The sequence below is a fragment of the Zootoca vivipara genome, chromosome 3, assembly GCF_965207765.1.
Source record: "Zootoca vivipara chromosome 3, rZooViv2.hap1.1, whole genome shotgun sequence".
Classification (NCBI taxonomy): Eukaryota; Metazoa; Chordata; class Lepidosauria; order Squamata; family Lacertidae; genus Zootoca; species Zootoca vivipara.
The window spans coordinates 48,848,329-48,875,809 of NC_142586.1; the positions used below are offsets into that span (position 1 = coordinate 48,848,329).

At 42.5% G+C, this 27,481-nt stretch overlaps 1 protein-coding gene across 7 annotated transcripts in view; it reads right to left on the bottom strand.

Moving 5' to 3' along the window:
* The window catches only part of METTL24 (methyltransferase like 24), a 102,984-nt gene that overhangs the window by 48,054 nt on the left and 27,449 nt on the right, over positions 1-27,481 (bottom strand). For 6 of the 7 annotated variants that reach the window (XR_015948937.1, XR_004692188.3, XR_015948936.1 and 3 more), the window contains exons 2-3: positions 11,766-11,864; positions 1,701-1,840 (exon numbers count right to left, since the gene is read on the bottom strand). Coding sequence is in view for 4 of the 7 variants with exons in the window: in XM_035109063.3 (XP_034964954.1) it covers positions 1,701-1,840; positions 11,766-11,864 (239 nt within the window). In the remaining 3 variants the exon portion in view is untranslated. The remainder of the gene's footprint in view (positions 1-1,700; positions 1,841-11,765; positions 11,865-27,481) is intronic. The other variant, XM_035109064.3, reaches the window with a different exon arrangement.

Consider the following 27,481-nt stretch of genomic DNA (forward strand, 5'->3'; position numbering starts at 1 on the left):
TTATGCAGCAAAACATTTTTTCAAAGGTCTCATTGTGTGCTTGCTTTTCTTAGGTTAGCAGAAGGCATTCTTAATGGAAGATAGATAGAGGCAATAATGTTCTTTGAAGTAAGGTGACAAAATTCAACATGAAATTTAAAACTGACTTCATTTAATTATTTCTAGAGAATCTATGTGAAATCATAAGGAGGTAAGAATAGACCTGTTGGCTCAGAGTAAAGGCCTATCTAGTCCAGCATCCTATTCTCACAGTGCCCAACCAAATGCCTATGGGAAGCCCCTAAGCAGGACATGAGTGTAACTGCCCTCTCCCAATTTCTGGTTCCCTATCAACCACTTCATCAAAAGTTTTTTGAAAGTAAAGGTAAAGGTAAAGGGACCCCTGACCATAAGGTCCAGTTGCAGGGGCGTACCCAGGATCAAAATAAGGGGGGCAAGGGGCGGGGCAAGGGGCGGGAGGGGAGGGGCCACAGTGGGGATGTGGGCGGGGGTACATGGCCTGCGCCTCCCACCTGTTCCGAGGAGGCGGCCCCAGGCTCCCGCTCCCCGGGTGCAACTCCGCGCGGGGAGCGTAAGCCTGGGGCCGCCACGCTGCGCCCCTCAGCCTTTTGCTTCTAGGGGGGGGGCAACTGCCGCCCATGCCCAGTTGTGACCAACTCTGGGGTTGCGGCGCTCATCTTGTTTAATTGGCCGAGGGAGCTGGCGTACAGCTTCCAGGTCATGTGGCCAGCATGACAAAGCTGCTTCTGGCGAACCAGAGCAGCACATGGAAACGCCGTTTACCTTCCCGCTGTAGCAGTACCTATTTATCTACTTGCACTTTGATGTGCTTTCGAACTGCTACGTTGGCAGGAGCTGGGACTGAGCAACAGGAGCTCACCCTGTCGCGGGGATTCGAACCGCCAACATTCTGATCAGCAAGCCCTAGGCTCTGTGGTTTAACCCACAGCGCCACCTGCGCCCCCCTTTTAAAGTACAGTGTCAATTGAATTGCTCCTATCCATAGGCATCTTGTTGCAAAATCGATATGCACCAGTCTGTGCTTGAGTGGTGCAAATACCTCTGAATATACATTTGCATGACTTTTTATTTTTTGAAAATGTCGGCTACTTCATCCCACATTCTTCCAATTAATCTTGCAATGGTTTTTGGGTGTTTTAACACATATATCCTTGAACAAGATAAGCATAAGATAGACTCTAGCAGATTGTGTGAAGAGCATGCTATTCACGATTGCTTCATTTGAAGTTCCCCCATCATGCATCTACCTGTGCTTGAAGATCAGCACCTGAGGCCCTCCTCTGTATGCCTTCTCCAAGAGAGGTTCAGAGGTTCAGCAACAAGGAGGAGGGGGCTTTTTGGTTGTGGCTTATGGAATGCTCTCCCCAGTGACACCTGCCTGGCACTGACACTGCTATCTTAGCAGCAACAAGTTAATTTTTTCATGTACCCCCAGGTATTTGGTGCTATGTGATGGGCTGTTTTTTAACACTGCTTTTGCACCAGTGTTGTTTTTGTTACTTTGTAATGGAGCTGGGGTGGTTTTAGCACTAAATTGTTGCTTCTGTTGCTTTGTTTTAAATTTTGGATACCTTATATTTCTGTAAGTCAACTTGGATCCATCTGAAAAGGGCCCCTTAAGAATGTTCCTTAATCATGAATAACATGAATGGTTCCCCCCACTCAAAAGGGAGACTTACCCCAGTGAATATAGACGGCACTGCTTTCTTTTGATTTGATGAACTAAACTGAATCGGTCATCCAAGCATATTGACCATGGCCTCCTTGAGCTGTTGGGGTTTCCTGGCCGGTTGTTCATGCTTATATGATCACATGAAATCTGTTAAAATAACAAATGTCGATTTCATTCTGTGTTACAATCTTTCTACACATCTCACATTTTGTTTGAGCAGGGAGAAGGGAGGATGAGGGAATGTCTTACAGGAAATTGTTCAACGGTTATGTGACTGACAAAGTGGGGTGAGGGAAAGGCTGCCAGGCTTAATTTATTGTTTGCTTATCTCTTGTTTGTTTGCTTTGCTAAAGGAAGGATGTGCCGGATCAAAAGACGTCAGACGGTGAGAAGAGCAAAGCAAACATTAAAAGGCAAATAATTGAATTCCAGTGAATATTATGTGCCAGACGCATTTCATAAAAAAACAGCTCCCTGGACTACAAAAGACCATTTATTTTATCCTTCAAGCCTTGGATTGGATTCCGCATTTGACATTATTTAAATAATAGTAACAACCTAACTCCCACTCTTAACTTTAGGTTACTTGGCCTACAGGTCTGAGATCCATATCTATTTGGATCTAGCCTTCCCACTAGAACATCAAGGGGCCTCTTTGGCACAGGGAGCCTTTTACCAGCTGAGGTTGCTCCAACGGGTACAACCCCTTTTGAATGGACTCAGCCTGGCCATGTTGTAGCAGCTTCCAAGTTAGATTCCTGTATGCGGGAGCCTGCCTTCAAAAACTGTGTGGAAACCACAGCGAGTCCCTATGCAGCTATTAACAGAGACCGAGTGCCGAGATCGTATCACACCAGTGCTTAGATAGCTACACCATCTCCCAGTCCATTTCCAGAAACAAATATTGGGGTGGAACTCATTATTGTGCCATTACAAACAAAATGCACAAGCATTTCAGCTTGCCAGATGTAACAATCCCCACCCCACTGCACACGCCGTTCTGTGGGTTCTTGCGTACCCAAACTGATACAATTTCGGGGGTTCACACACTCTGCAACATGCTGAAGTCACTCGTGCATGCCACACAATGTGCAGACGTAACTTGCGCATGGCCAATCACCAAGGAATATTGGGGGGGGCTTGGATTTCTCATTGAAATTTTTTGGGGGGCCCTCAGCCCCCTCCCCACCCCGATGGCACCCCTGCCCTAGTGTTGGTGCTGACTTTGAAAGTCCTACACAGCTTGGGACTGGAAGGGCCAGCCTAAGAATATTGCCACTTGAGGTGAACCAGCAAATGCTGCCCAGCTGCCCCCCCCCCCCGCTTCAAATTCCTCAAGGTGCAACAGTACGGATGCTGCTCACTGTTGCTGTTTCTACTCCCTTTTTCTCCCCTCCTGTCCTGATGCTGCAGCTTGTCTCCTGGTGGCTTGCTGTGAGGAAGATCACTAACCACCTTTTCCATTTCCTAGGCCTTTTAACAAATTCAGCCCATGATATAAAAACATATTTTCCTGCTCTTTTATAGGATGTTTCCCCCCCCCCATTAGTTTCAATATTTCCCGTGGTTGCATTTGTTTTTATGTGAGTAAAGAAAGTCATTTTGAAAGAGAGGCTATACATATGGTAAAATAATATGATTTTCTTAAATGGGTGTTGTCCTACAGGCATGCAAAGCAACAGTCAAGCCAATATAAAGGCTCTGATAAAAGAAAAAATCTCTCTCTCCCCCACCCGCCTCCCAACCCTCCCGTGGGGCTTAAATCCCTGCTCATTTGAATACCCATATGTTCAAATCCATTCATTCTTTTTCAGTGGATGTGCTTAAATAAATCCCGCTGGAGAAAATGAGAATTAATTATATGTTCAGCTCTTTGCTGAACACATTCTATATAAAGTAAGAATGCACTGTAATAATCCTGTCTAGAACTCACAACAGGATTATTTGCCACAGAAGGAGTCAAACTACCGTAACAATTGCCCAGCTATGAACACATGAGAAGCAAAAGAAATCTTGCCTCAGAATTCCGCAAGGTTCCACAGGGCAAGGCTGCTCATACTCTGTGGTCCAAAGACTCCAAGTTCTGTACCATAATACTCCAGATTCTGCAATCTGAATAATTTCTGTGCGCGCGCACACACACACACACACATTTTATTTCCTACCATAACGGTTTTCACTTATTTTATTTACTTCAATGTATTTATATCCCACTTTCATTTAATTTATATATTTCTGTTCAGAGTGCCTAGGCTGTTCCTGAAGAGAAACAGGAAGCTTATCCAGGGGACGGAATTATAACACCCCAATAAATAAAAGTCCTGCTCAGCCGCTCCTGGCTTACCTTCCAAGTCCCGGACTGCAGAATCCAGGACCGGCAGCCGTGTGACACCGGAAGTTGCATTGACGTAACTTCCGGTGTTGCTTTGCCCTTCTATGGGCACCAAAAATGGCCGCCACCGGCTTCAAAAGTAGCTTCTACGCATGCCCAGAAGTGCGTCAACGCAACTTCCGGTGTCGCCCCGCCCATCTATGGGCACCAAAAATGGCCGCCGCCGACACCGGAAGTCGCGTCTACGCACTTCCGGTCATGCGTAGATGTGACTTTTGAAGCCGGCAGCGGCCATTTTTTGTGCCCATAGAAGGGCAAATCAGAAAGAAGAAAAAAATGGCCGCCGGCAGGAGAAAATAACGGAGAAAAATGGGAGACGAAGTGATACGGGGGACCACTGGGAAAAGGTAAGTAAAAACGGGGGTTTCCCGGGGAAAATGGGGTACTTGGCAGCTATGGCTCCTGTTTGGCTTTGAGATTTCACAAGCCAGGATGCTAGAGGCCATTTCTGCAAAGAAATGGAAGAAGTTTGAAAGAATGGTAGTTCCACTTCCACTTCTTCTTAATACATTATAAAAACCTGCAAAACCTATTCAGCAAACAGGATTTGTGGGATTTTGCATTCTATTAAAATCTGCAAAGCCTGTTTGACTGGAAGCAACACTGAGATAGCAGGCCTCTCTCAAACCGCTCTCTAAGGACTCAAAATTTCTAGTGGGAGAGGACATAATTCCATGTTTACAGAGTAATATCTAAGACACATAGAACTATAAAGGTTCTTGAAGAATTTGATTCCAATGCTAATTGACACAATCCTGGACAACTGTGCAGTTTGAAACCAAGTTGTTTTTTGCATTTTGTACTCCTCTGGATTTTGTGTCATTATTCTTGGCTGCATACACACCATACATTTAAACCACATTACTTCCCACATAACTGTGCCCTCCTGTAGCACAGAGAAGGTGCCAGGGCTTTTTATCTGATATTGATGCAGGTTGAGGGGCGGATATTGCTGGTTTCCTGGGATAGAAATATATTTATATTTACTTGTCTTTAACTGCTGTAATGTACGGTATCTTTTATCTTTGCACTCAATTTTCTTGGCCTGCTGCCATAACAAACTGCTTGGTTGCCCAAAGCATCAGGAACTGTACGTAGTTTGTTGAGGGTGCTGGTAACTGGAACTCTACGAGGGGTAAACTAGAGTTCCTAGGATTCTTTTGAGTGCAGGAAATATGCTTTAAATCTATGGTGTGTATGCAACCCTCAACTCAAAAAATGTACAGTGGTACCTCGGGTTGCAGACCCAATCAATTCCGGGGTGCCATTCGCAACCCCAAAAATCCGCAACCGGAGTGGCGATAGAGCACATGCCCGAAAGTGCAATAGAGCACTTCTGTGCATGTGTGAAGCGCGCAGAATGCTTCTGCACATGTGTGCACTGCGGAACCTGGAAGTAAACATTTGTGTCCGCCGCGTTCACAACCCGGAAAAACGCAACCTGCAACAGATGCAACGTGAGGTATGACTGTATCCTAAAAAAGCATATTTTAGGATAAAAAATGTTTACAAATGAGATTAAAACATATTAAAAATGTAACTATATGTTTAAAAGCAAATTTTCATATGTATTTTCTCTTGAAAGTTACAGATTAGCACAGAAACGAGATGGCATGATCACAGTCAGGAAAGAGACTGATCCATTCATCCTGAGACAGAACATGCACTGTCTTGCTTATACAAAAATCCCATCAGACTTTCCAAGACCGGGGAAAAAATCTATAAAAATCCTACCCATGCAAACCTCAGATATGCAGATGACACAACCTTGATGGCAGAAAGTGAGGAGGAATTAAAGAACCTTTTAATGAGGGTGAAAGAGGAGAGCGCAAAATATGGTCTGAAGCTCAACATCAAAAAAACCAAGATCATGGCCACTGGTCCCATCACCTCCTGGCAAATAGAAGGGGAAGAAATGGAGGCAGTGAGAGATTTTACTTTCTTGGGCTCCTTGATCACTGCAGATGGTGACAGCAGTCACGAAATTAAAAGACGCCTGCTTCTTGGGAGAAAAGCAATGACAAACCTAGACAGCATCTTAAAAAGCAGAGACATCACCTTGCCGACAAAGGTCCGTATAGTTAAAGCTATGGTTTTCCCAGTAGTGATGTATGGAAGTGAGAGCTGGACCATAAAGAAGGCTGATCGCCAAAGAATTGATGCTTTTGAATTATGGTGCTGGAGGAGACTCTTGAGAGTCCCATGGACTGCAAGAAGATCAAACCTATCCATTCTTAAGGAAATCAGCCCTGAGTGCTCCCTGGAAGGACAGATCGTGAAGCTGAGGCTCCAATACTTTGGCCACCTCATGAGAAGAGAGGAATCTTTGGAAAAGACCCTGATGTTGGGAAAGATTGAGGGCACTAGGAGAAGGGGACGACAGAGGACAAGATGGTTGGACAGTGTTCTCGAAGCTACGAACATGAGTTTGACCAAACTACGGGAGGCAGTGCAAGACAGGAGTGCCTGGCGTGCTATGGTCCATGGGGTCACGAAGAGTCGGACACGACTAAACGACTAAACAACAACAACAACAACCCATGCAAATGGAAGTTGAATTAAAGAAGCAAAAATGAAAATCGGGAGTCCGCCTTGACTGAAGCAGATGTTAAGTAATCCTTCCTAATGAGCAAACTGAACAAACATGATTAACGAAAATTAAACTTTATGAATGTGTTATACAGTACTGGGAGAATTAACACTGGAAGGGCTAGATGGTACTGTGGTTATTTCTCACTCCTTCATTCTTAATTCCCACAATATTTTTATTATAAGAATCTGACTTTCCTTCCCCTGCCCTTCCATAAATGTAGTAAGCACTTGTTTTAAATATGGGAGTGGGAGACTGCTTAACTGTGCAACACATTAAACTGAAATAAAATTAATAAGAGTTCTGTTACCATTGCTAGCAGGGGTCACTGATGAAGGAACTGATGGATATTTTAGCAGGGCAATTTCAATCTTTATGAGAAACTATTGGGTGCTGGGGAGGAGGCAGGGGGTACCACAGCCAGCACCATGAAAGCATGTGATTGCTAACTAGTTAGCCTTGCCCCAAACCCCATTGGGTTGCTGATGTCAACAAGAGATGCCAGCTAATCAGCAACCCTATGCTTGCATGAGGCTGACAGAAGTGCCCCCGTCTCCAGCGCTGCCTCCCAATCTCTGGTAAGAACAAGAATTCCTCTACAGTACTTTCCTTGATCTCCCAGCAATGTTCACCAGCACGACGAGTGAACTGGTTCCTGATCATAGCAAGCAGTTGAAATGGTAATAGTCCTTGTAGATGTCATGAGTCCCATGGAGGTGTTGGTCAGATTCTGAGGCGAAATGGGAGGAGCTCAGAGAATTGGAGCTATAGGAATTGGGACCCCCCCCCCAGTGACTGAGCCCAGGAGGGATCCTGAGTCTTCACAGAGGGAGATCTGGATCCAGTAGAGGGGCTTAGTGGTTATGTAAGAGCCCCATACCCATATTACACCCTCACTAAAAGCAGTCATGAACAAAGGCATTAAAAGAGCCCACCGGAATGACAGTAAGAGAGAAAAGAAAGCCTGCTGAAACCATGAAATAAAACTGCAGAATGCCTAATGTTCACCCTATTGTTAGGTGGGAATTCTGCAGCATCTGGCAAAAAGAATCAGGATTCCTCTTCCTTCTCCATTTTAATTTATGCCTGCCCGGAGGAGTCAAGGCATTCATTCCCCAAACTTAAAAGTCTTGATTGCTATGCCAGCAACTATAAATTCTCTACAAATTGATGCACTTGTAGGTTTTGACCCAGCTAGTGAAGCCTAGCAGACTCTGCCACATTTTATTACATCCTTGAGTACGATAAAGGGCTGGCTTGCTGCGCAGTGAAGCTACTTCACTCCGTCGCTCTAGTCAAAAGCTAGGTTGCATTTCCACACCTTCAGACCTCACAGGTGTTGTTTCATTGCTCTCCTTTCAAATGCAGTTACTGGTATTTGATTTTCAAATGCAGGATGTGTTTTTGTTTTGTTTCATCTGGGTGCCACTTTTTGTGTGTGTGGTCCCCCCCCCCCCGGCACGGAGAACAATACCAGTGCTGGAAGAAGTCTGCACTTTTCAGGTTATGAGTGGAGGGAAATGGTCTCTTTCTGACTCAGGTTTATCCTCAGTCCCCAAGGTGGCAACAGCAGTTGTATCACCATTGCATACTTTTCCTAACAGGAAGGTTTTCCTACATAGACAACAAATGCTGGAAACAAAGTATTATACACTACAAGTACTGTATTTAATATCTCAAACCCACCCATGCATCCAAAAAAACCAGGGTAAATATAATATGGAACGGTTTGGTATCACCCGTCACTTCAGGTATTCAAGGCCTTGACTACTGAAAGGATCCTTGGGTAAGCCAGGTCTCTGCTGTAGGGATTCTGTAGCTTAGAACCTCAGCACAGGGCAAATAGTTCCATAAAGGCATAAAAGTAATGCCCAGTCAAACCACAGAAAAGGGGCACTGCAGAAAAGAGTCAGGGTGCAATGCAGCATAAATGACATGCATGTTGCAGTTTCAGATATTTCTCACCATGAAGTGCACACCAGTGTGTAAGCATTCATTTAAAAAACAAAGCTGTCCTTTGACAGGTTGAGTGGTACATGCCTAGAACAAAGTCACTGTCTTCATGCTTGGGAGCATTTCATAGGGAAATATTTTCTCAAGGGAATGTACATCCATCATGCAACATTCATTGCTCTTCCTAGAGACAGAGCAATAGTATTTTTTTAAAAAAAAGGAGTTAGGAAAATGGCTTTCAGACTACCATTCAGATGCACATTAGATGTATACTTCCAATATGTGGTCCCACAAGTCATTTGGGTGACAGAGATAAGGTACACTTGGAAGGGAGTCCCACTGAACTCAGTGAGGCTTACCAATGTGTAAACATGCAAAGGATCATGATGCCAAACTGTAATAATGCAAAGTTCCTGCACAATTCTACCTGCTTTTGACTCATGTGTTACAGCAGATACTGAAATATCTTCTCACACTGTGGTTCTGCTCTGCTCTCAGAAGTGATTTGCATGAGCACTTCTGTTAATGAAAATTGCAATCCGGGAAGCTGACCTAAAATATTCACCTTGCTGGAGTGGTAAATACCCTTCACTATTCCTCTTCAGTGAAGTACAGTTATAAAAGTCAGAACTAATTCTCTCTTTTAACAGAAATCTGGAACAGTGTTAGAAAGTGAGATATGAATGCTAGGAGTTAAATGGCACCTTAAACCTAGGTTATGGGCACAACAATGGACTGTCTAGGCACACTTTTTTTAATAACAAGAATACAAAGCTGAAAATGAATGAACTGTAGCTAAAATATTATGTTCATTTTTCACATGGTGTAGTCTTCATCTGAAGACTGCAAAAAATAAAGCTATGCTTCCCCTAACCACCCCACTAATATTCTTAAGAGGGTCTCTTCTCCAGTCTTCAGAGAGTAGCTTGAAGTGGAGAGGCAGAAAAAGGTCCTCCTTTCCTTCCACTCTGCAGTTTTAATCTGAAATCGTAGGCGCAGCACTGCACCCAAACCTCAGAAACTGCTCGTGCTAATGAAATTCCTTGTCGCAAAACGCGCCTGGAACAATGGGCGTTTTGAACACTGATCTGGAACTAATATTGACAACTGATGCATGCTAGCTTTAGGGAGGATTCCAGTTCACTCTGCATTTGGGGGTGAACCTTTCGCCCCCTACCCCAGGTCCTGTGCACATATCAGAATGTAGTTCTGCGGACTAAGCTAAACAGTGGTGCCTCACAAGACGAAAGTAATTCGTTCCGTGAGTCGCTTCATCTTACGATATTTTTGTCTTGTGAAGCGTGGTATGCCGCGGCAAAAAAAAAAAAACACCAAAAAAAACCTGCCGAAAAACTTTGTCTTGTGAAGCGCGGCCATAGAAAACTTCATCTTGCGAGTCACCAAAAACATTGCAAAACGCTTTCATCTTGCGAGTTTTTCATTGTGCGAGGCATTCGTCTTGCGAGGTACCACTGTATAGTCAACAATCAGTAAAAATTCTCTGTTGAAACATTGTTCAAATACTGTACAGTGGTACCTCGGTTTATGAACACAATTGGTTCCGGAAGTCTGTTCATAAACTGAAGCGTTCATAAACTGAAGCATTCATAAACTGAAGCGAACTTTCCCATTGAAAGTAATGGAAAGTGGATTAATCCGTTCCAGATGGTCCGCAGGGTACTTAAACTGAAGCGTTCATAAACTGAAGCGAACTTTCCCATTGAAAGTAATGGAAAGTGGATTAATCCGTTCCAGATGGGTCCGCGCAGTACTTAAACTGAAGCGCTCATAAACTGAAACATGGGTGTAATTGGTTCCGGGAGTCTGTTCATAAACTGAAGCGTTCATAAACTGAAGCGAACTTTCCCATTGAAAGTAATGGAAAATGAATTAATCCGTTCCATATGGGTCTGCGGTGTTCATAAACCGAAAATTCATAAACCGAGGTGTTCATAAACCGAGGTTCCACTGTATATCATATTGTTCAGTGGGGAATTGTATGGAGAAAAGGATGGCTGCCCCATGTACCTATGGGAGTTGCCATCTTTTTCTTCATTCAATTCCCCAAGAAGGGACTGCACATTTTGATCTATGGTCATTTCCTGGGAGCAACTTAAAAATATATTTTTTGCCTCATGGAGCTGCTCTAAAGAGCTTAAATGTTAAGGAAGAAAGGGGCAGTCCACAGACTACCTCATGAGTATTTTTGTTTGTTTGTTAAAGAGGGTGTGTTTATCCACCCATAAGCAAGATAAAACTGAATCAGTTTTGTTAAAAAAGAAAAGAAAATGAAACCAGTACAATTTTTTGAACTTTACCTTTGGGCTATAGTCTTTGGGAGCAAAAAAACCAACACCCTTGTGGTTTAGATCCTTTGCTTAAGTTATTGTGGAAGAGCTATACCAAATGAACAGAATTTCCTAAAGACGAAGAGGTTAGGAGGGCTCTACAGCTGCCATCTGTGAGAAAGTCTTCATTTGTTCTGATGAAGCATGAAATGGGATGCAATCCAGAAGATTGTCCTAAACTTCTGAGATCCAAGGACACATTTTTCCCCACCAAGGAGATTTGATGTCATACAGCACAATGTTGGTTACCTGGATAGAGCAGTGGTACATCCGACTTTTAATTTGAAGGAACCCTATTCAACCATACAGTGATGTCCACCCAAATGCTCAATAAATTTCCACTTGTGCAAAAGGACTTCTTTCAGCTCCCTCCTGAAACCCTCCTGCACCTCCAAAATCTGCTCCAAAGGGTCAAGCTTTCAGGACAGATTTGGGGGATGTGCAGGGGTATTCAGGGGAGAGTCGAAGTCTACCTGAACAATGTTGGATATCAGCCACAGCTCTCTTCATGAAAACCAATACTTTGGACCCCTGGGGAGTCCCTGTCAAAGCTTCCTAGTTTTCAGGGTAATGATGGATTTTGTGAATCAGAACACCTCTTTAGAGTTTTTGTTTAGACCATTGTTTTTACCTGAAGCGGTGCCTTTTAAATGGTAAAAATCACAAAATGAATGGTCATACCATACCCATTATGCTACTTGCCATATGATTATACAACAGTGGTTTTTTTCTGAGAACAAATCTACATAAACTGTGATTTCCTAAATGACTGTCAAGATGAAAACCAACCTGTACAGTGCTGATGTATTTTAAGAGCCTGAGGGCTTCGTTATTCAGGGACGCTGTAGGACTTGCCCAGGGTTGCAAATTTATGTGCCAGCGGATTGTCTGGAATACCAAGGAGGGACCAAAAGAATATTAGCATAGTCAAGAAAAAACATATTTTCAAGAAAAGACATTTCTAGATCTAGAGCAGAATGCATTGAAAGTCTAAGTATACTACGTCAATATATATTTTATATTTAACAATACTTCCACCAGGTGCTTTTTTTTAGGCGGTACGCATCGATATGCCGTACCACTGTCTCTTTTCCCCTTGCCTGCCTCCGCCACCGATTCCCGTGATGGCAGGAACCAGTTTTTTGCAGAACAGACATTAAGTTAACTGTCCTATAATTTCCAGCATCCACCCTGAATCCCTTTTTATGGATTTTTTTTTTTTTGTGACTGGCTTTTTGAGGTAAGAATAAAAATTTATAAAAACACAAGCTTGTTCTGTATCTGTTCCTGCCAGCCATGTGGGACAATGGATGCAGCCTATCTAGAGTTAGAGGAAGTCAGAAAGAAAGACCAAGATCATATGAAAAGCTGCAAAGCGCTTATTGTCAAGCAGGACTCTCCAAATCAGGCCTCTGGTTTTGTGAATCTAACCTTATAATACAAGAAGCTATTCTGCACATGTAGAGAAAAGTTATTCCATCCCACCCCCTCCAGACCATTCTGTGGTGTCCTGAAAGAGGCAATGTTGTTGCCCACAGCATGACATGCTCTTGATTTCATCTCTAGGGAGAGCTAGTGTCAGCAATGTTCATACTTTTTGGAATCTGTGAAACCTGTCAGCTCAAAACCTTGGAGATCCTGTCAGCCTAGCATATAACTTTTCACACATAAAATAGGACAGGAAAGAACTTGAGGAAATGTGCTTGCATTAGCAAAGGCAATTGCATTCCTTCCCACCCTCCAGAAATCCATTCCCTTGGTGGAATCTCTGTCATCATGTCAAAAATGCATATGGCCACCCTTTCCCTCTCAGAAATACATAAAAAACAATGCTCTTTTAAAGCAGGGGTGGAACTTCCATGGCCAGGCCATATTGCTGGAGTACAACTCCCACCCCCTCTGACCGTTGACCATGTAGGCTGTAGGCATTGGTAACCCTGTTTCTTTGATAAAAACTCTCAGAGCTTGTGGTGGAAACGCCTTGTACCATTCGAGAACATTAACAGAAACAAAAGTAAATTGGGTGCCAGGCTCTGAATTCATATACAACTGACTTCATGGAGGTCATATCCTTAGGACTACCAGAAAAGGACCCTTTGCAAGGATGGATGGTAGACACATTGCAGGGAGCTGGGTGGAATGTAATGAGAGGGAAAGGGCAAAGATCAAAGACAAAAGGGGGATGAGAGTCAGACCATGAATGGATAGTGTGAGTCATATTTTTGCAGCTTAAATAAACACTGTCTTGCTGGGAGCCAAAAACACTACACGAAGCTTTTTGTTCATTGAGGGTAGAATTCTCCCTCGCTCCCTTGTAGAGGAATGATGAAAAGAACATTTTAGAAACTTTTTGCAATTGACAGCCAGAAAGCCGACTTTGGTTTTTCCATCATTTAAACTGTTCTTTTGCACTCTCTTAACTTTCCATTACTGGTCAATGAATGAGTTTGCATGCCCTTCAAAACTGAAGCTGAAGTACCAACTTGCAGCATCTGTCACTGCTATCTCATTTCTAGGCAGCAGTGTTGAGTTGCCTGGACCCGTTGGGAGGGAGAAGCATGAAGCTTTCCAAAACCATTCAAAATTTTCCTACCAGCCAGACAGCATTTGAAGGAACTTGAAGGCTGGAATTCTGACAGGTCAGAAGGCAGAGATGAGAATGAGAATTGACAACACATTCCCAGGCAGAAGCCAAGGACATATATGCAGACCTGAGTCCAGTTAATTCAGAAATGTATTTGTGGCAGGCAGTGCATGTACCACACAAAAGAAAGTGAACTTTAGCATATCCAAACCTACATTTTAAACGTATTTTTACATATTGCTTGCAGCGGGTGGGGAAAACATCTGTGCAACAAACTGAACTTGTGTCTGGGGGGGGGGGTTCCGCCCCATACTTTCCACCTTTGTGAGAAGAATTTTGTATTGTGGCAGATCTAATGTAGTTACTTTTTGTGGAAAGACATGTGGCTAGGTTAGCCAACATGGCGCCCTCAAACAGTTGTTGGTTCACAACTCCCATTAGCCCCAGTCAGCAAGGCCAATGGTTTTTTTGGGGGGGGGTGTTTTGTTACTGGCAGGGGAAGGTAAGAAGATATACAAAACCAAGTAGTGCTAAAACAGAAGCTTCTAAGAACTCAAAAGCTTATTTTCCCTCAGTCAAAATCCAAAGGGCCCAAATCGTTCCTTTTATCTCATGCCCCCAAGCTTTAGGGCCATTTTACCATTTTTATATAAAGAAATACTTGTAAAGTATTTTATGTAAAGAATCACCTGTTGTTCGCCATCAACCAACAAATACAAGCTGGAGCTGTACAGAGAGGGATTTCACTATGCTTATCACAACAGAACAGCTTGGCTCATGGCAAATCAATCTGACATTTTTTAAAGGAATAAGAAATTTTGGGGAGCAGTGAATTGTCCAGAAGCAACTAATGCTGCAGCATTGCTAAAGCTAACCAGCTGTAGACCTGATCAGACCCTTGAATGGAAGACCACTGGTAGCACCATGTAAAAGCAGAAACGGGAATGAAAAAGTAGTATAAAAGTATGCTGTCTCTCAAGATATTTGAATGTACATCAGCACAATTGCAGTGTTATACTTTTATGTCCTCTGCCCTACTAACCTGGCACAAGAGGCTGCTTTGGCAGCACAGAAGTATGTGTCAGCCCATTCATCCCAGTGATATTCCAGGCCAAGTATATTATTGACAGAAAATTAAATCACAACAGCCTCAATACAAAATAGGAGTCAATTTAAACTCTACATGATAAATGGGAACATCAGGTAATCCAAATATAGCTGCCAGGTGCTTGTAAACATTGGCAAAGCAAATTGGACTGGTGGTACCAGCTATGGAAAATAATCTGATGGTTCCGTAGACATTTGAGACAAATGGGTCCTAGACAGGAGGCCAATCTCAGGTGAAGGAAGTGTTACCAGCTAACTTGTCAGGCCAGGAACACTTGGGTTTGGGGTGGAGGAGGGGGTGCATGTGTGTCAAAAAAAACAAACTATTATCTAAGTTCAAAGTTGCTTCTAGATGACATGTTTAATGAGCATTCAGCCTTATTTGTTTGCAAAGAGGTGAAATACTGAAGGCCATTTAAAGAGCACTCATCAGAGCAAGTATTATCCCACACTTTTCCCACACTATTCAGTGCATTTTCTGTTCACTTTCCTTGTCACAAAAAAGTCCAAGCTTTATTTCACAAGGGCTCCATTTCAGCTTTAATTGTGCAGTCTGAATTTGCTGGGATATGACTGAATCCCACCAAAAATTAATGACAGTCTAAAACCTCCTCAAGCCAAGATTTCTAGACCTCTAATCTTGACAGTAGCAAGAATATGGTAGGGCATAGATTTAGATTTCCTGTCCAATGGCTGGCACAAATTCCTTTCAAAGTTAAGGAACAGATCCAATTAGGACACAGATTTCTAAAGCACACAATTCTTATCCACACATGTCATTTCTCATATTAGGACCAGCAGCATATAGATGAAACACAACTTGAGAAGCTAAAACATCATTTAAAAAACAACAACACCAGTACATATCTAAATGTTAACAGTTAACTGCAGTTGTAAAAAATTACTGCTAGATACATAACACCTACAGTGTTTTTTGTTCATTTGTGGTTTTTTTACAAATGATTCCCTGAATACAATGGCTGTAAGACAGATGCAAAGCAGACCTTTTTAAACAGAAGACAAAGTCTGAGAATTCCATGTACATCTATGGGAAGTCCTCTATATTTTGCAAGAAAGTGTAAATCACAAACCATTAGGCATAAAATCATATGGAAATAAATGCAATGTGGTGCACTGTACATTCTTTCTAGCATGGCATAATGTTTACTGGATTGCTCCATGGGAATATAAAATACACCACACAACAGAGAATGTTTAATACTACAGTTGTCTCCATCTAAGAGAGTGCACAGCTTTGCAGAACATCTGACAGCTAGTACAGATGTTACATTTTTAAGGAGCCTGTGAGTCACTTAACATCTGATGCACAGAGTGGTGTCACAGCAGAACAGAGCTGGTATTTCAGCTATTATAAAAATTGCATTTCCTTATTTGTTTTTGATCCCTTCTCTTCCTCATGAAGAACCTCAGCAACCACAAGATAGGGATGGAATGTTTTGAAAATCACAGTGTCGAGTTTCTCTGCATGGATTTTTTTCTAACTCCCATCCTATTCCTCGATTTTGAAAAGAAGTTAATTCCCACTAAAAATATAAATAAAAACCCTGCTAACAATATGAATAATTCTAGCACATTATATATATACAATCCAAGTTTCCTAAAGTAACCAAAATGTGAACAGATGCATTAATGTATGCATATACAGTAGCTGTATAAAAATACTTATGTATCTTATAAAATTGTGCAGCAGAAATATAGTTTAGCATTAAGGCTTGACTCATTTATACATATTGGACTGTATTCAAAGTAGCACTATTTCCCTTATTCTCTGCTCTCACAATCCCTTGACTCAATAATGGTCCACATTCCCACTGATGCTGGTTGTCTCTGGTGCCTCATGTAAGAGACATCATCTCATAAGATGTGGCCTTATGACATCATTGACAAAATCACATGGTGCATTCCAACAAGACTAAAAAAAGTAGAGTGGACAAATTGGGCCTAAGAATGTGATATCAAACAAGAAGAATGAAGAGAAACAAAAATAGGTGTTCAGAGGTGCCCATTTTTTAAAAAAAGAAATATATAAGGTTCTTTTCATCAAGCGGGGGGGGGGGGTTTCCACAAAATTAGACTAGAGGCTTTCTCTCTACCCTGATTAATACATCAATGCATTTTTAGTCATTAGATGTCCATCTTTATTATTTCCATTTGTGCTTTAAGCAGTGCTATAACAGCCATAGAATAATTATTATTATTATTATCCAACATGCAAAATTTTCTTGCCAAAAGATGTTCTCTTCCAAGAGACAGTTATGTTTTTGAGAATCTGTTTAATATCTAGAATCATGCAAAGGTCAGGTTTTTTTTTTTTTAGTGTTTACTTTGGCCTCATTAGACAGTAATCTGTGTTGATGTTCCCCTGGAGACCGCTCTCTCTTTCAGCATATGCACCCTTTAAATAATCTGCAATTAAAATAGTCTCATGTGTCCTTCTGAAATGGCAACACTGCAATAATAAAGCATTCAAAGGCCATGTTTACAAGTAGCTATTATATCACTGGAATGACAGACTACAAGGATCTTTGGATATCAGCTGGTGGGCTCTGCCTTGTCACTGACACTCCTTGTTTAAAGGGGGGGTTGCTTTACCCTCAAGGTCAGAGAACCATGCCACTCTCAGTCATCCCAAATTCCCAAACTGGGCTAGGTGGACAAAACCTTTGACAGGATGTAAGGCAGCTTTCTACGTGTGAATTCAGTGTGTGAGCCTGCCGTTGCTCCCTTACTCTTCACTTCAATTGATGGCCATAATGATGTTCTCCAAACTCTACTTATACCCATATACTTTATTATGGCTGGCACCGATGTGTCCGCTTGCCCGAGGGCAGGTGACAGTGTGCTATCCTTCTTTCCCATAGCAATAGCATGGATGAGAGTTAAGTCACAGGCAGCCAGCCCTGTATACTGTATTATGGTTTGGATACAAAGAGCTGCTCTGAACACCAGTTGCTAGAAATCACAAGCAGGAGAATGCTATTGTCATCCTGTCCTGACTGTGGGCTTCCCACGGGCTTCTGTTTTGCTACTGTTAGAAAAGAATGCTGGACTTGGTCTGATACAGCAGAACTCCTCTTATATTCCTATGCTGGGGCTCACACAAGAGACTTGTGCTATCCCAATATTATTATTATTTTGGATTCCCCCACCTCTGGATTGTCTGATCCACATGCCACATTGCAAAAACTGTACTGTATTTTGAAAGTCCACTCAGTTTGGAAAGCAGCTTGCATTTTGGCGTGGGAAATGCTGTTTACAAGCAACAAGTCTGAGCTCATGGAACTAGTTTCAGAGAACTTTGGATCTTGGTCAGTTTGCCCCACAGGGAGACTGCCACAAACAGCACCCTACATGCTATAATGTGAAGTACCACCCACCACATAGATCATCTGTGTCATGTAGATAATTCCCACACCAGTTGCTGTCAGATTGCTATATTCTAAATTCTCTGATTTACAGTATGTTGCAAGCTAATCTAGATATTAGAGGCAGGGCACGGACCACATGGAAATATCATTGTGAAGGAAATGACATCTACACCAGCCATACCCATGCTGCAAGGCACCAGAGGTCTTGGACCAGGGCAATGGCTGGTAGCAGAGCCTAGCTCTCCTACTCCATGTGCCACAAGGACAGCTCTCAGGGTTAGAGATCTTTCAGTCTGATCCCTGCAGTGTCACTGGTTTTCCTGGGTTTCAGGCAGGGATTGTTTTCCCAGCCCTATCTGGAAATGCTGAGGATTGTACATGGGACCTTCTGTATGCAAAGCAGATGCTCTTCCACCTGGGGAGCCACGGGTTTGCCTCAGGTCAGAACCAAATGCTTAAGAAGAGGTGTTTGTACATGAAGAAAAGAAATGAAAACATTAAGAACCAGCAATATTCCATGACCAGAGCTAAATATTTAGCACCTGCTTGGGCGGGGGAGGTGTCTGCTTGTTTTAAAAGACCATTTTCACATTACTTCAATGGGCAATGTGTGCCAGAATCACGATCAGTTTCCTGACAATATTTTTTAACATATATTTTCTTTGGTTTAATTGCTCAGCCAATATTCCATGATCCTATGTTGCTAAATCTGACTGATTGTGTCCCCCACTTGGAGTCATTTTATTTGCTGGCAGCACTGCTCAATGTCAGCCAGCAACTACAATCCAAAACATTTCCACTTCCCTGTGTGTGCCAACATGTCTTCTGCTTTCAAGGCAGATGGACAAAAAGAAAGACACAATCTCTATCCTTATATGCCCATTTTATAAGTGTGAAAAACAGAAATCCAGCTAATTAATTCTCTAATTGCTCTTCGGCATTTCAGCCAAGATTAACATAACCATCACAAGTCAAGGACTAGCATTAAATATGTGAGTCATGGAAACACAAAACGTCTCTAACATTTGATTTACTGAGAAAATTACAATTTTTCCTACTATATAAGCCATTCCAGGATGTCTGTTCAATCCATATATTCAGATCTTTCCTCTACACTTCCTTTAACCCAGTTGGATCTCCAGCATTTATCTTGCAGATTCAGCAAACCAGACTTGACTATTTGACTATGAGTGGCTCAAACTCTTATGTACACATGAGACAGTTTAATGTGTGTACATGGATCACACAGATCCACCCCCCCGTGCACTTTTGTACACGTTTGTCCACACATGAGAGCTTTCAACTGAACTCTGTCTCAATGTTTCTCAGCCATCCTAGTGGGCCGTGCTTGATGGGGTGCACTGTCACTTCCTCCCCCTCAATATATATTTCCCTACCCTTCCTGAATTCTGGAAACTTGAAGTACATTGTGGACAAACACACAGGTATTCATCTACCTGTGAAGGCAGTCATTCTTTCCCATTATTTCTGAGATACGAGCTTTATGATACACAGTGGTACCTCTGGTTACAAACTTAATTCATTCCGGAAGTCCGTTCTTAACATGAAACCGTTCTTAACCTGAGGTACCACTTTAGCTAATGGAGCTTCCCCCTGCCGCCACACAATTTCTGTTCTCAGCCTGAGGTAAAGTTCTTAACCAGAGGTACTACTTCCGGGTTAGCGGAGTCTGTAACCCGAAGTGTTTGTAACCCGAGGTGTTTGTAACCCGAGGTACCACTGTACCAGACTTGCACAAAAACAGCTGTTCAAAACAACAACACACGTGCGTTGACCGATCCCACCAGCAACCCACAGAGCACCTCGTCAACAGAAGTAGAAAGTGTGTTACTAGAAGGTCGTTGCAACCAGCAAAACATCGCCACATATGTGGCACAAGACAAAAACATTCTCCCAGGCCTTTGGCTAACGAAACAATCAATGGCCTTTTAAACTAGGGGAAGGGGGCGCTTGCTGGGTGCAGGTGGCAAATGAAGCCATGGTTTACATGTTTTACATGCTTTATTTGTTGCTATGTTGTGTTTGTTTTTATATTGCAAACTGCTCCGTGAGCCTTGGATGAAGAGTGGTATAGAAATTAAAAAATTCTTTAAAAAATTAATCCACTGAAACAATACACTTTAGAACAGGCATCCACAAACTGTGGCCCTCCAGATGTTTTGGCCTACAACTCCCATGATCCTTAGATAACAGGACCAGTGGTCAGAGATGATGGGAATTTTAGTCCAAAACATCTGGAGGGCTGAAGTTTGGGGGTGCCTGCTTTAGAATGTCCAGAGTCAGGTTGCATGCACTTTTAGGTTGGGATTTCCCCCCCTTTCCGCATTATCCACAAATTGAGAAAATCTGAACTAAAGCAGGGGTGGGAATTGCAGTCTGCCACTTAAGATGAGATGATCATGTTGACTATGCGAAAAACATGCACAAATAAGACGCATCAAATCCATTTTAAGCTGCAGTTTGTGTACACAGCCAGTGATAGGTCTCTTGTGGCTTGAGATTGAGAACTATTAATTCTTAATACATATTGTATCCTGAATGAAATTCATTGATAATGCAATGCAAATAATTTACCTGCAGTAAAAAGGATAGGAAACAGACCCTGGAGGCTGTTTTCCCCATGTTCATAATTTGCTCTACTAACATCTGTGACTGAAGCAAGCTAATGAATTTCTGAGGGAGGAAAACTAATTTCGCAAAGAAGCCCACCACATTTCTACAACTAAACTGCCTCACTCCACACTGCAAACATCAGTGATTGTTTACATTTCTATTGGCTGCACCAACAAATTGTTCTTAGCTACTCAAAAGGTGGCATTCTTATAGCTATTCTGCAGCCTCTGTCTGTAGGTAAAGTTAGAGTGATGGCAATTTTAAAAGAGCTCTGTGGCTATGCAGACATTCCTGTGTTCTCTGGCTCCAGTGCTCTCCCGCTGCTGGTGTTTGAAGTTGTGTTCACATGAGGTCAGCCACAATTCATACTGAACCTGCAGTTCCTTGAGAAACAGTGTTGTTTGATGCATTTCCTATCAAACCACCTTTCATCTGATTTGAACATATAAGCCACAATCACTTTGCAGTTAAGTCGAGATGTGCTACGTTTGAGACAGCAGATGATAGCTTTGTGAACAGGAACCGGGGGGGTGGGGTCTGCAGGCATGAGGAAACCAAACCAATGCATATCAGGTGAAGACACCCCCCCCCCCTCTGGTGTGTACAGCAATGTGCACATGCAATTTGAAACACAGCAGGTGGAAACTATTTCACCACGTTTTAAGCTGCTAATCTGTACACAGTCAACCACTGAAATCTATTAGGCTTGCCTTACTGAACATGAATGTGTCTAGGACTGGAATGTAAATATTTTGTAATGCACCATTACTGGAGGGAAACATAGTTATAGCTACAAAGTCTTCTCCTAAAAGGTTGAGAGTTTGTTGGCTGAATGTCACAGAGTGTTTGCTGGAAGCAGAGATGGCTTCCTCTGAAGCAGCAGGTAATTGCCCGAGAGTCAAACTTCCACCCATTAAGTGGAAAGCTTGGAGGAGGAAGGGCTTGCAAAGAGTCAGTAGTAGGTTTTCCCCCTCCCTCTATTTTTAGACTTCAAAGGCATTTCCCCGAGCCTTTTTAAGGCTTTCCTTGACAGCATCAGCATTGTGTACGCGTACAATGCCTTCTTTGTATCAGTTCGTTAAATAATGCTCTCTCTCTCCATCAGTATTCGATTTCATGCCGTTTAGCAGTCTGACCACATGTGGAATCCATCCCATGGCCCTACAATAATAGAGCGTGTTATCTCAAAACTTGAAGCTGACCCACAAAGACCTTCTGCCAAAAATTAGCTACCCAGTGCAGCTACCCACTGAGCGCTCAAAAGCAGCCGCATTTGTAAACTAGCTTGTGTGCTAAAGGAAGCCAGGAGGGGAGAAATCAAGTCTTCCCAGGCCGAATGTCAAAAGCAAAGCACACTTCAGAGCTGTAAAAAAACGATAAAAATGAGGGGCACTCCCAAGATTGCTTTGCCTTAGTAAAGATAAGTTTCACTTTGGAATGCCCATGTTACCAGTCTTTGTACTTTCTGGAAATCCCACCTGATACACATTCAAATGTGCACCATTGAAAGCAATGCTGTGCAGAAAGACAACATCCGTAATTGGATGCACGGAACACTGTGCATCTGAATGCACAGATCATGAGCCTCAGATTGTTGTGTATGGTTCCTGATCCAACAAGGATCAGATCCTGTGCAGATCTTCTTCCCTGAATTGAGCAAAAGTGTCTTACTTGCTCCACTTTTACTGCATTTCTCATGTGAGCTTAAGTTTTTAATAATTAAAAGCAATTAATTTTGAAGCACAATATTAAAAAGCATAATAATGACAAGTGCACAAATTATCTGAGTCGAAATCCCCAGGAAGTAATGCAATGTCTTTTTTATTCAGACAATAATCTAGTGGTAGGGGATTAGTAGAGGGAAAGGTCTTTTAAGTGCAGGCTCTTTATTATTATTTTAATATTGCACACCAGTTTTTCATTATGAAATACACTAAGAGTTATTATCCACCCTGAGCCTGAGAGGGAATATTAACAAGTGTAAGAGAAATAAATGATTTTTTAAAAATAAATGATGGGCCAGAGGAAACAGTCAAATATTACTTAATCAATCATTTATTTCGTTGTCAATATACAGGATGCTTTACAGAGGTAAAAAGATAGGTCCCTGTCCCAAGGAGCTTAGCCTCTAAAGGCATCCCCAAACTTAGACCCTCCAGATGCTTTGGACTACAGTTCCCATCATCCCTGACCACTGGTCCTGTTAGCTAGGGATCATGGGAGTTGGAGGCCAAAACATCTGGAGGGCCACAGTTTGGGGATGCCTGCTCTAAATTTAAAGGAAACTGTCAGGGACTCTAGGGATCAAGTCAGAAACACATGGTCTGAGGTGGGGCTGTTGCCTAGATACCTGTGACTGTACATGTTGAAGCATCAAACTTCTATCAGCACAACAGAGAATGTGAAATGTGCAGCATCAACCCCTGTGATTTCGTTATAAACTATTTTTACCCAACTCTTCAGCCAAAAAAGCTCCCAGGGTAGCTTATATAATATCAGTTATAAACAAGACTGTCATTACCCCCAGGCTTACAATCTAAAAGGCACAACACAATGGAAAAAGAGGAGAGAGGAAGAAAACAAGCAAACTCAGGCACCAGTTCTTAAAGTTATAAAGCTCTTCTAAAGATGAGTTCAAATGAAAACTGTTCAGGGAAAGGAGCAACAGTGGACCTTGCTTACCATCTGTCCCTTTGCTGCAGTCTGCTGGAATGACTGCTGCCAGGAGACCATCGGGAGGCCTGTGCTTAATGCTGGTGACTATAGATTGCTACAATCCAGCCTGCCAATGGACTTTAGGGAATCCTGGAGCTCGAAAACTCACTCCCCAGATTTAGCTATAGCAATGATGTAACTGACCAGAATGGTTAGATCTCTCAGGGATGCTGGGAGTGGGCCACTAGCTGCCAAGAGGCTACAAAGATAATTCCCTCGCTAGGAGAAAGTTTCATATACAAGACTGGCTGAATTGTTGGTTTAGAATGCAAATTCTAAACCTGTGGCTTAGATGCAGCTTTAACATTTATACAGCCCTGTATAAATTGCAATATAACATGTTGCATGCCTCTGTGGTGCAATGGGTAAGTGTGTCTGCCCGTTAACCAGAACGTTAGTGGTTTAAGCGCACCCAGGGACAGCTGTGAGTAGGATTACTGCAATGCAGGGGGTTGGACTAGATGACCCTCTGGATCCCTTCCAAGTATGATTCTATGTTTTTGCAATGCTCTTTGCAGTTTCTCATGCTCACAGGAGGAAAGCAGCAAGAGGAAGGGCCAGTAATATCAATGCAGGACAAGAAGAATCAAAATGCAAATAGGAGAGCACACCTCTCTCGCTAACAACTCTCTAGCAGCAAGAGTGGATGCAGCCAAGGCTTTTCTTGGCCATAGACACTTCCACACATCAGCTGATTTTGGATTTGATGCTGCTCACTCACACGAGCTGCAAGGAAAGGGGTGAGAGCAATGAAATGGAATGGTCAAGTGAAGTGGAAGAAACTATGGCTGCCTCCTCTCTTCTTGCCATGGGGCTCTTAAAGAGAGAGCCTGATTGAAACTTAGCAACTCCTTTTCCACTTAATGTCCAAGTTGCCAAAACCATCCTTGCCCATCACCGTTGACAGGTCAGCTATACTATTTTTGATCTCCCACCTACAGCAGAGCATTCTAATAAATCCAGATCACTAAGCAAGCTAAACTAGCCAACTAAGTCTGTCTAACCCTAGACAAACATTGGTCTGTAAAGAGTAAGTGGTGCTTGACTTCAAACAGGCCATTTCCCAGACGATAAGCTTGAAATGGGATGCTCATCCAAATGAACCAGATGCTTTTAATTGTTAATCAGTAAAATCAAGTGCTTGGGAGATTGTGATCTCTAACCCCAAAAAGCAGGTCTTCCAGCCGATTGCCAGATTTTTAGTTTTACTTTGGAGGCTTTTCAGGACTCTGGAGAGCACTACCACTAATGGCTTATTATTTATACACCATACTTAGAAATATACTCTTAGTTTCAAGTGCTTGAAAGCATAACCACAGCTTTTAAAATTTGGAGGCCCACCAGGGTACTGGAAAGGTAGAAATTGGAAATTTGGAAATCTCCTCTAGGCTCTGAAATTAAAGACCCTTTTGAGTGGATCCAGCTGACACTTAACATCTGGTCTCTGAACACAAAAATCCAGTTAATCAAAAAAAAGTCATGCATATTCTAAAGGGCTGGTTGTATGTTGGGGTGTAGTTTTATTCTCTTTATACACAGGTACAAAACAAACGGGTTTTGAATTTGACAGAGAAATAGCATTTGCAAGAAAAAGGTTAAATGTAATTTTAAATCTCAAATCACAAGCAGGGCTTGCAGCAAAATGTTGCAGTATCTCCCCACCCTTTTAAGCGTTTGGTTCCAGAGTTCCACAGAGCAAGTCACACCCTTCTTCAGGATACTATGAACTGTATGGAGCTCAAGCAAGCTCATTCTTTCACCCACATCTTCCAGTTTTCTGTTTTGCTTTTTCATCAGACATCCCTAGAAAACACAGGGCGTACATGTGGGCTGTTGGGAGCGTATCATTCCTTTTCCTTTACAAATTACATATATCTTTTTCCCCAGTGGGGGGGTGGGGGGGTCACCAAAATGCTTAGAAACCAGCACCTTCTTTAAGGTACCCACATTTTACTTCCAGGTTGATAGGGCCTTGACTGAGGGCACTATGAAAGGGAGCAATTAGAATCTGTCTAGTTAAAAAGAAATGTCCTGTAATATATACAACAAAAAGGAGCATCACAGGAACATAGGAAACTACCTTATACCAAGTCAGACTTTTGGTCCATCTTGCTCAATATTGTCAACTCTGATTGGCAGTGGCTCTCCAGTGTTTTTCAGCCTAATGTTTTTCAGTGTTTTCAGTGTTTTTCCAGTGTTTTTCAGCCTAATGGGAGACATCAAATACTGAACCGAGGACCTTTTGCAGGCAAAGTATTGTTGCATGCCACCCTAATCTCTGAGCAGTGTGAGATTCCAGGGGTTCCAGGTGCTCACCCAAGGTCCGTGTTTCCTTTGGGAATGAGGCAAGTGGAGACTGTGGTGTCTTTATGATATATGGTTTATTTACACATATGTACAACCTGAGCATATGGAGCGGTTCACAGCACCCCAAAAGGATCTTGATTCTCCCACAGCCCACACTGAAATCAAACATTGCTCTCAAATGTTACTCTGACCCTCTCTCCAACTTGCTGCTTCACTTCTGGCCCCCCATCATTGCAACTCAACTCAAAACTCAAAACTCTTCATCCCTCTAGCTAACTGTGAGCTGAGGGACGGAGGTCCACCCATTTGACCTCTGGTGCCGAACCACTTCCTTTATTGCCTTAATGGTCTAGGATATTCCCTCAACTCAGGAAGCTATCCTGCCTTATATTTTAACACTTGCTGGATCCAGGGCTTAGATGGTTCTCACATACAGACTACTTCTTCCCACCCAGCCCCCAAACTCAAACACAATATATTCTGGTTACAGGTAGGTAGCCGTGTTGGTCTGGGTCGAAGTAAAATAAAAAAATTCCTTCAGTAGCACCTTAAAGACCAACTAAGTTTTTATTTTGGTATGAGCTGAAGAAGTGTGCATGCACACAAAAGCTCATATCAAAATAAAAACTTAGTTGGTCTTTAAGGTGCTACTGAAGGAATTTTTTTATTTTACAATATATTCTACCACTGAGCTATGCCCATCCCCATCCTCTTAGCCCAATTCTATACAGGTTTATTTGGCTTTAAATCCCAACAAGTTAAATGAAAGTTACTCTCAAGTAAGTCAGCACAGCAGTGCAGCTGCAGACTTTTTTAAAAAGTAGAACCAGCTACGTGTTGGCTAATAAGTCTGGAACAAGATCCACTGTGCTTCACTTGCTTCTGATTACTTTAAAAGAACCACACCTTCAATTAAAATTTTCATTAAAAGCACTAAATAGCATTACTATGCCTAAAGCCCAAAAAACCCACCACCCTGTAGTCTTTTACAAGCAAAAATCTGCTGAGCAGAACGAATTCCTCTGATCTTAAAAAAAACCAAAATCTTAAGCCTTTAAGCAACAAGGGTTTTTTTATTATTATACAGTATTGTTGCACGCAAATACCTTTCCTACCACCTGAGTGTTAATGGATGTATCTTCAAGCAATATTAACTATTTTCAGATGCAGGATTACCAGGATATAAAAGATCAGTAAATTAACATTCCCAGTAGTTACTTATAACATAAGACCCTGTTGGATGAGGCCAAAGGGCAATGGGCAGAGCAATCCTAACCTGCACTGATATGCACTGATATGGCAGAGGATCCACCAACACTGTAGGCCAGGCATCCCCAAACTTCGGCCCTCCAGATGTTTTGGACTACAATTCCCATCATCCCTGACCACTGGTCCATTTAGCTAGGGATCATGGGAGTTGTAGGCCAAAACATCTGGAGGGCCGAAGTTTGGGGATGCCTGCTGTAGGCTGTTGCCAGTGCCAGCAGTATCCAATGTAATGTCCTCAAACAGGGAAGGATGAGAAGAGGGAGGCAGAACAAGTAGCCCAGCCAAGGGTCCAATGGATCCCAAACTGGTTTAACAGCTAGAGAGGAGTCTGATCTGGATTTCTTTCTTGTACCCGCTTGTTGCCAGCCTAGCAACAAAATCAAGAAATATACTGGTGGCCCCCACTGCTCTGGTCAGCCCCACTGCTCTCCAACCAGATGTTAGGATTATTCCAGAGGACAGGATGACCCCAATAAGGTCCAGCAAGGACTTAGCATGCT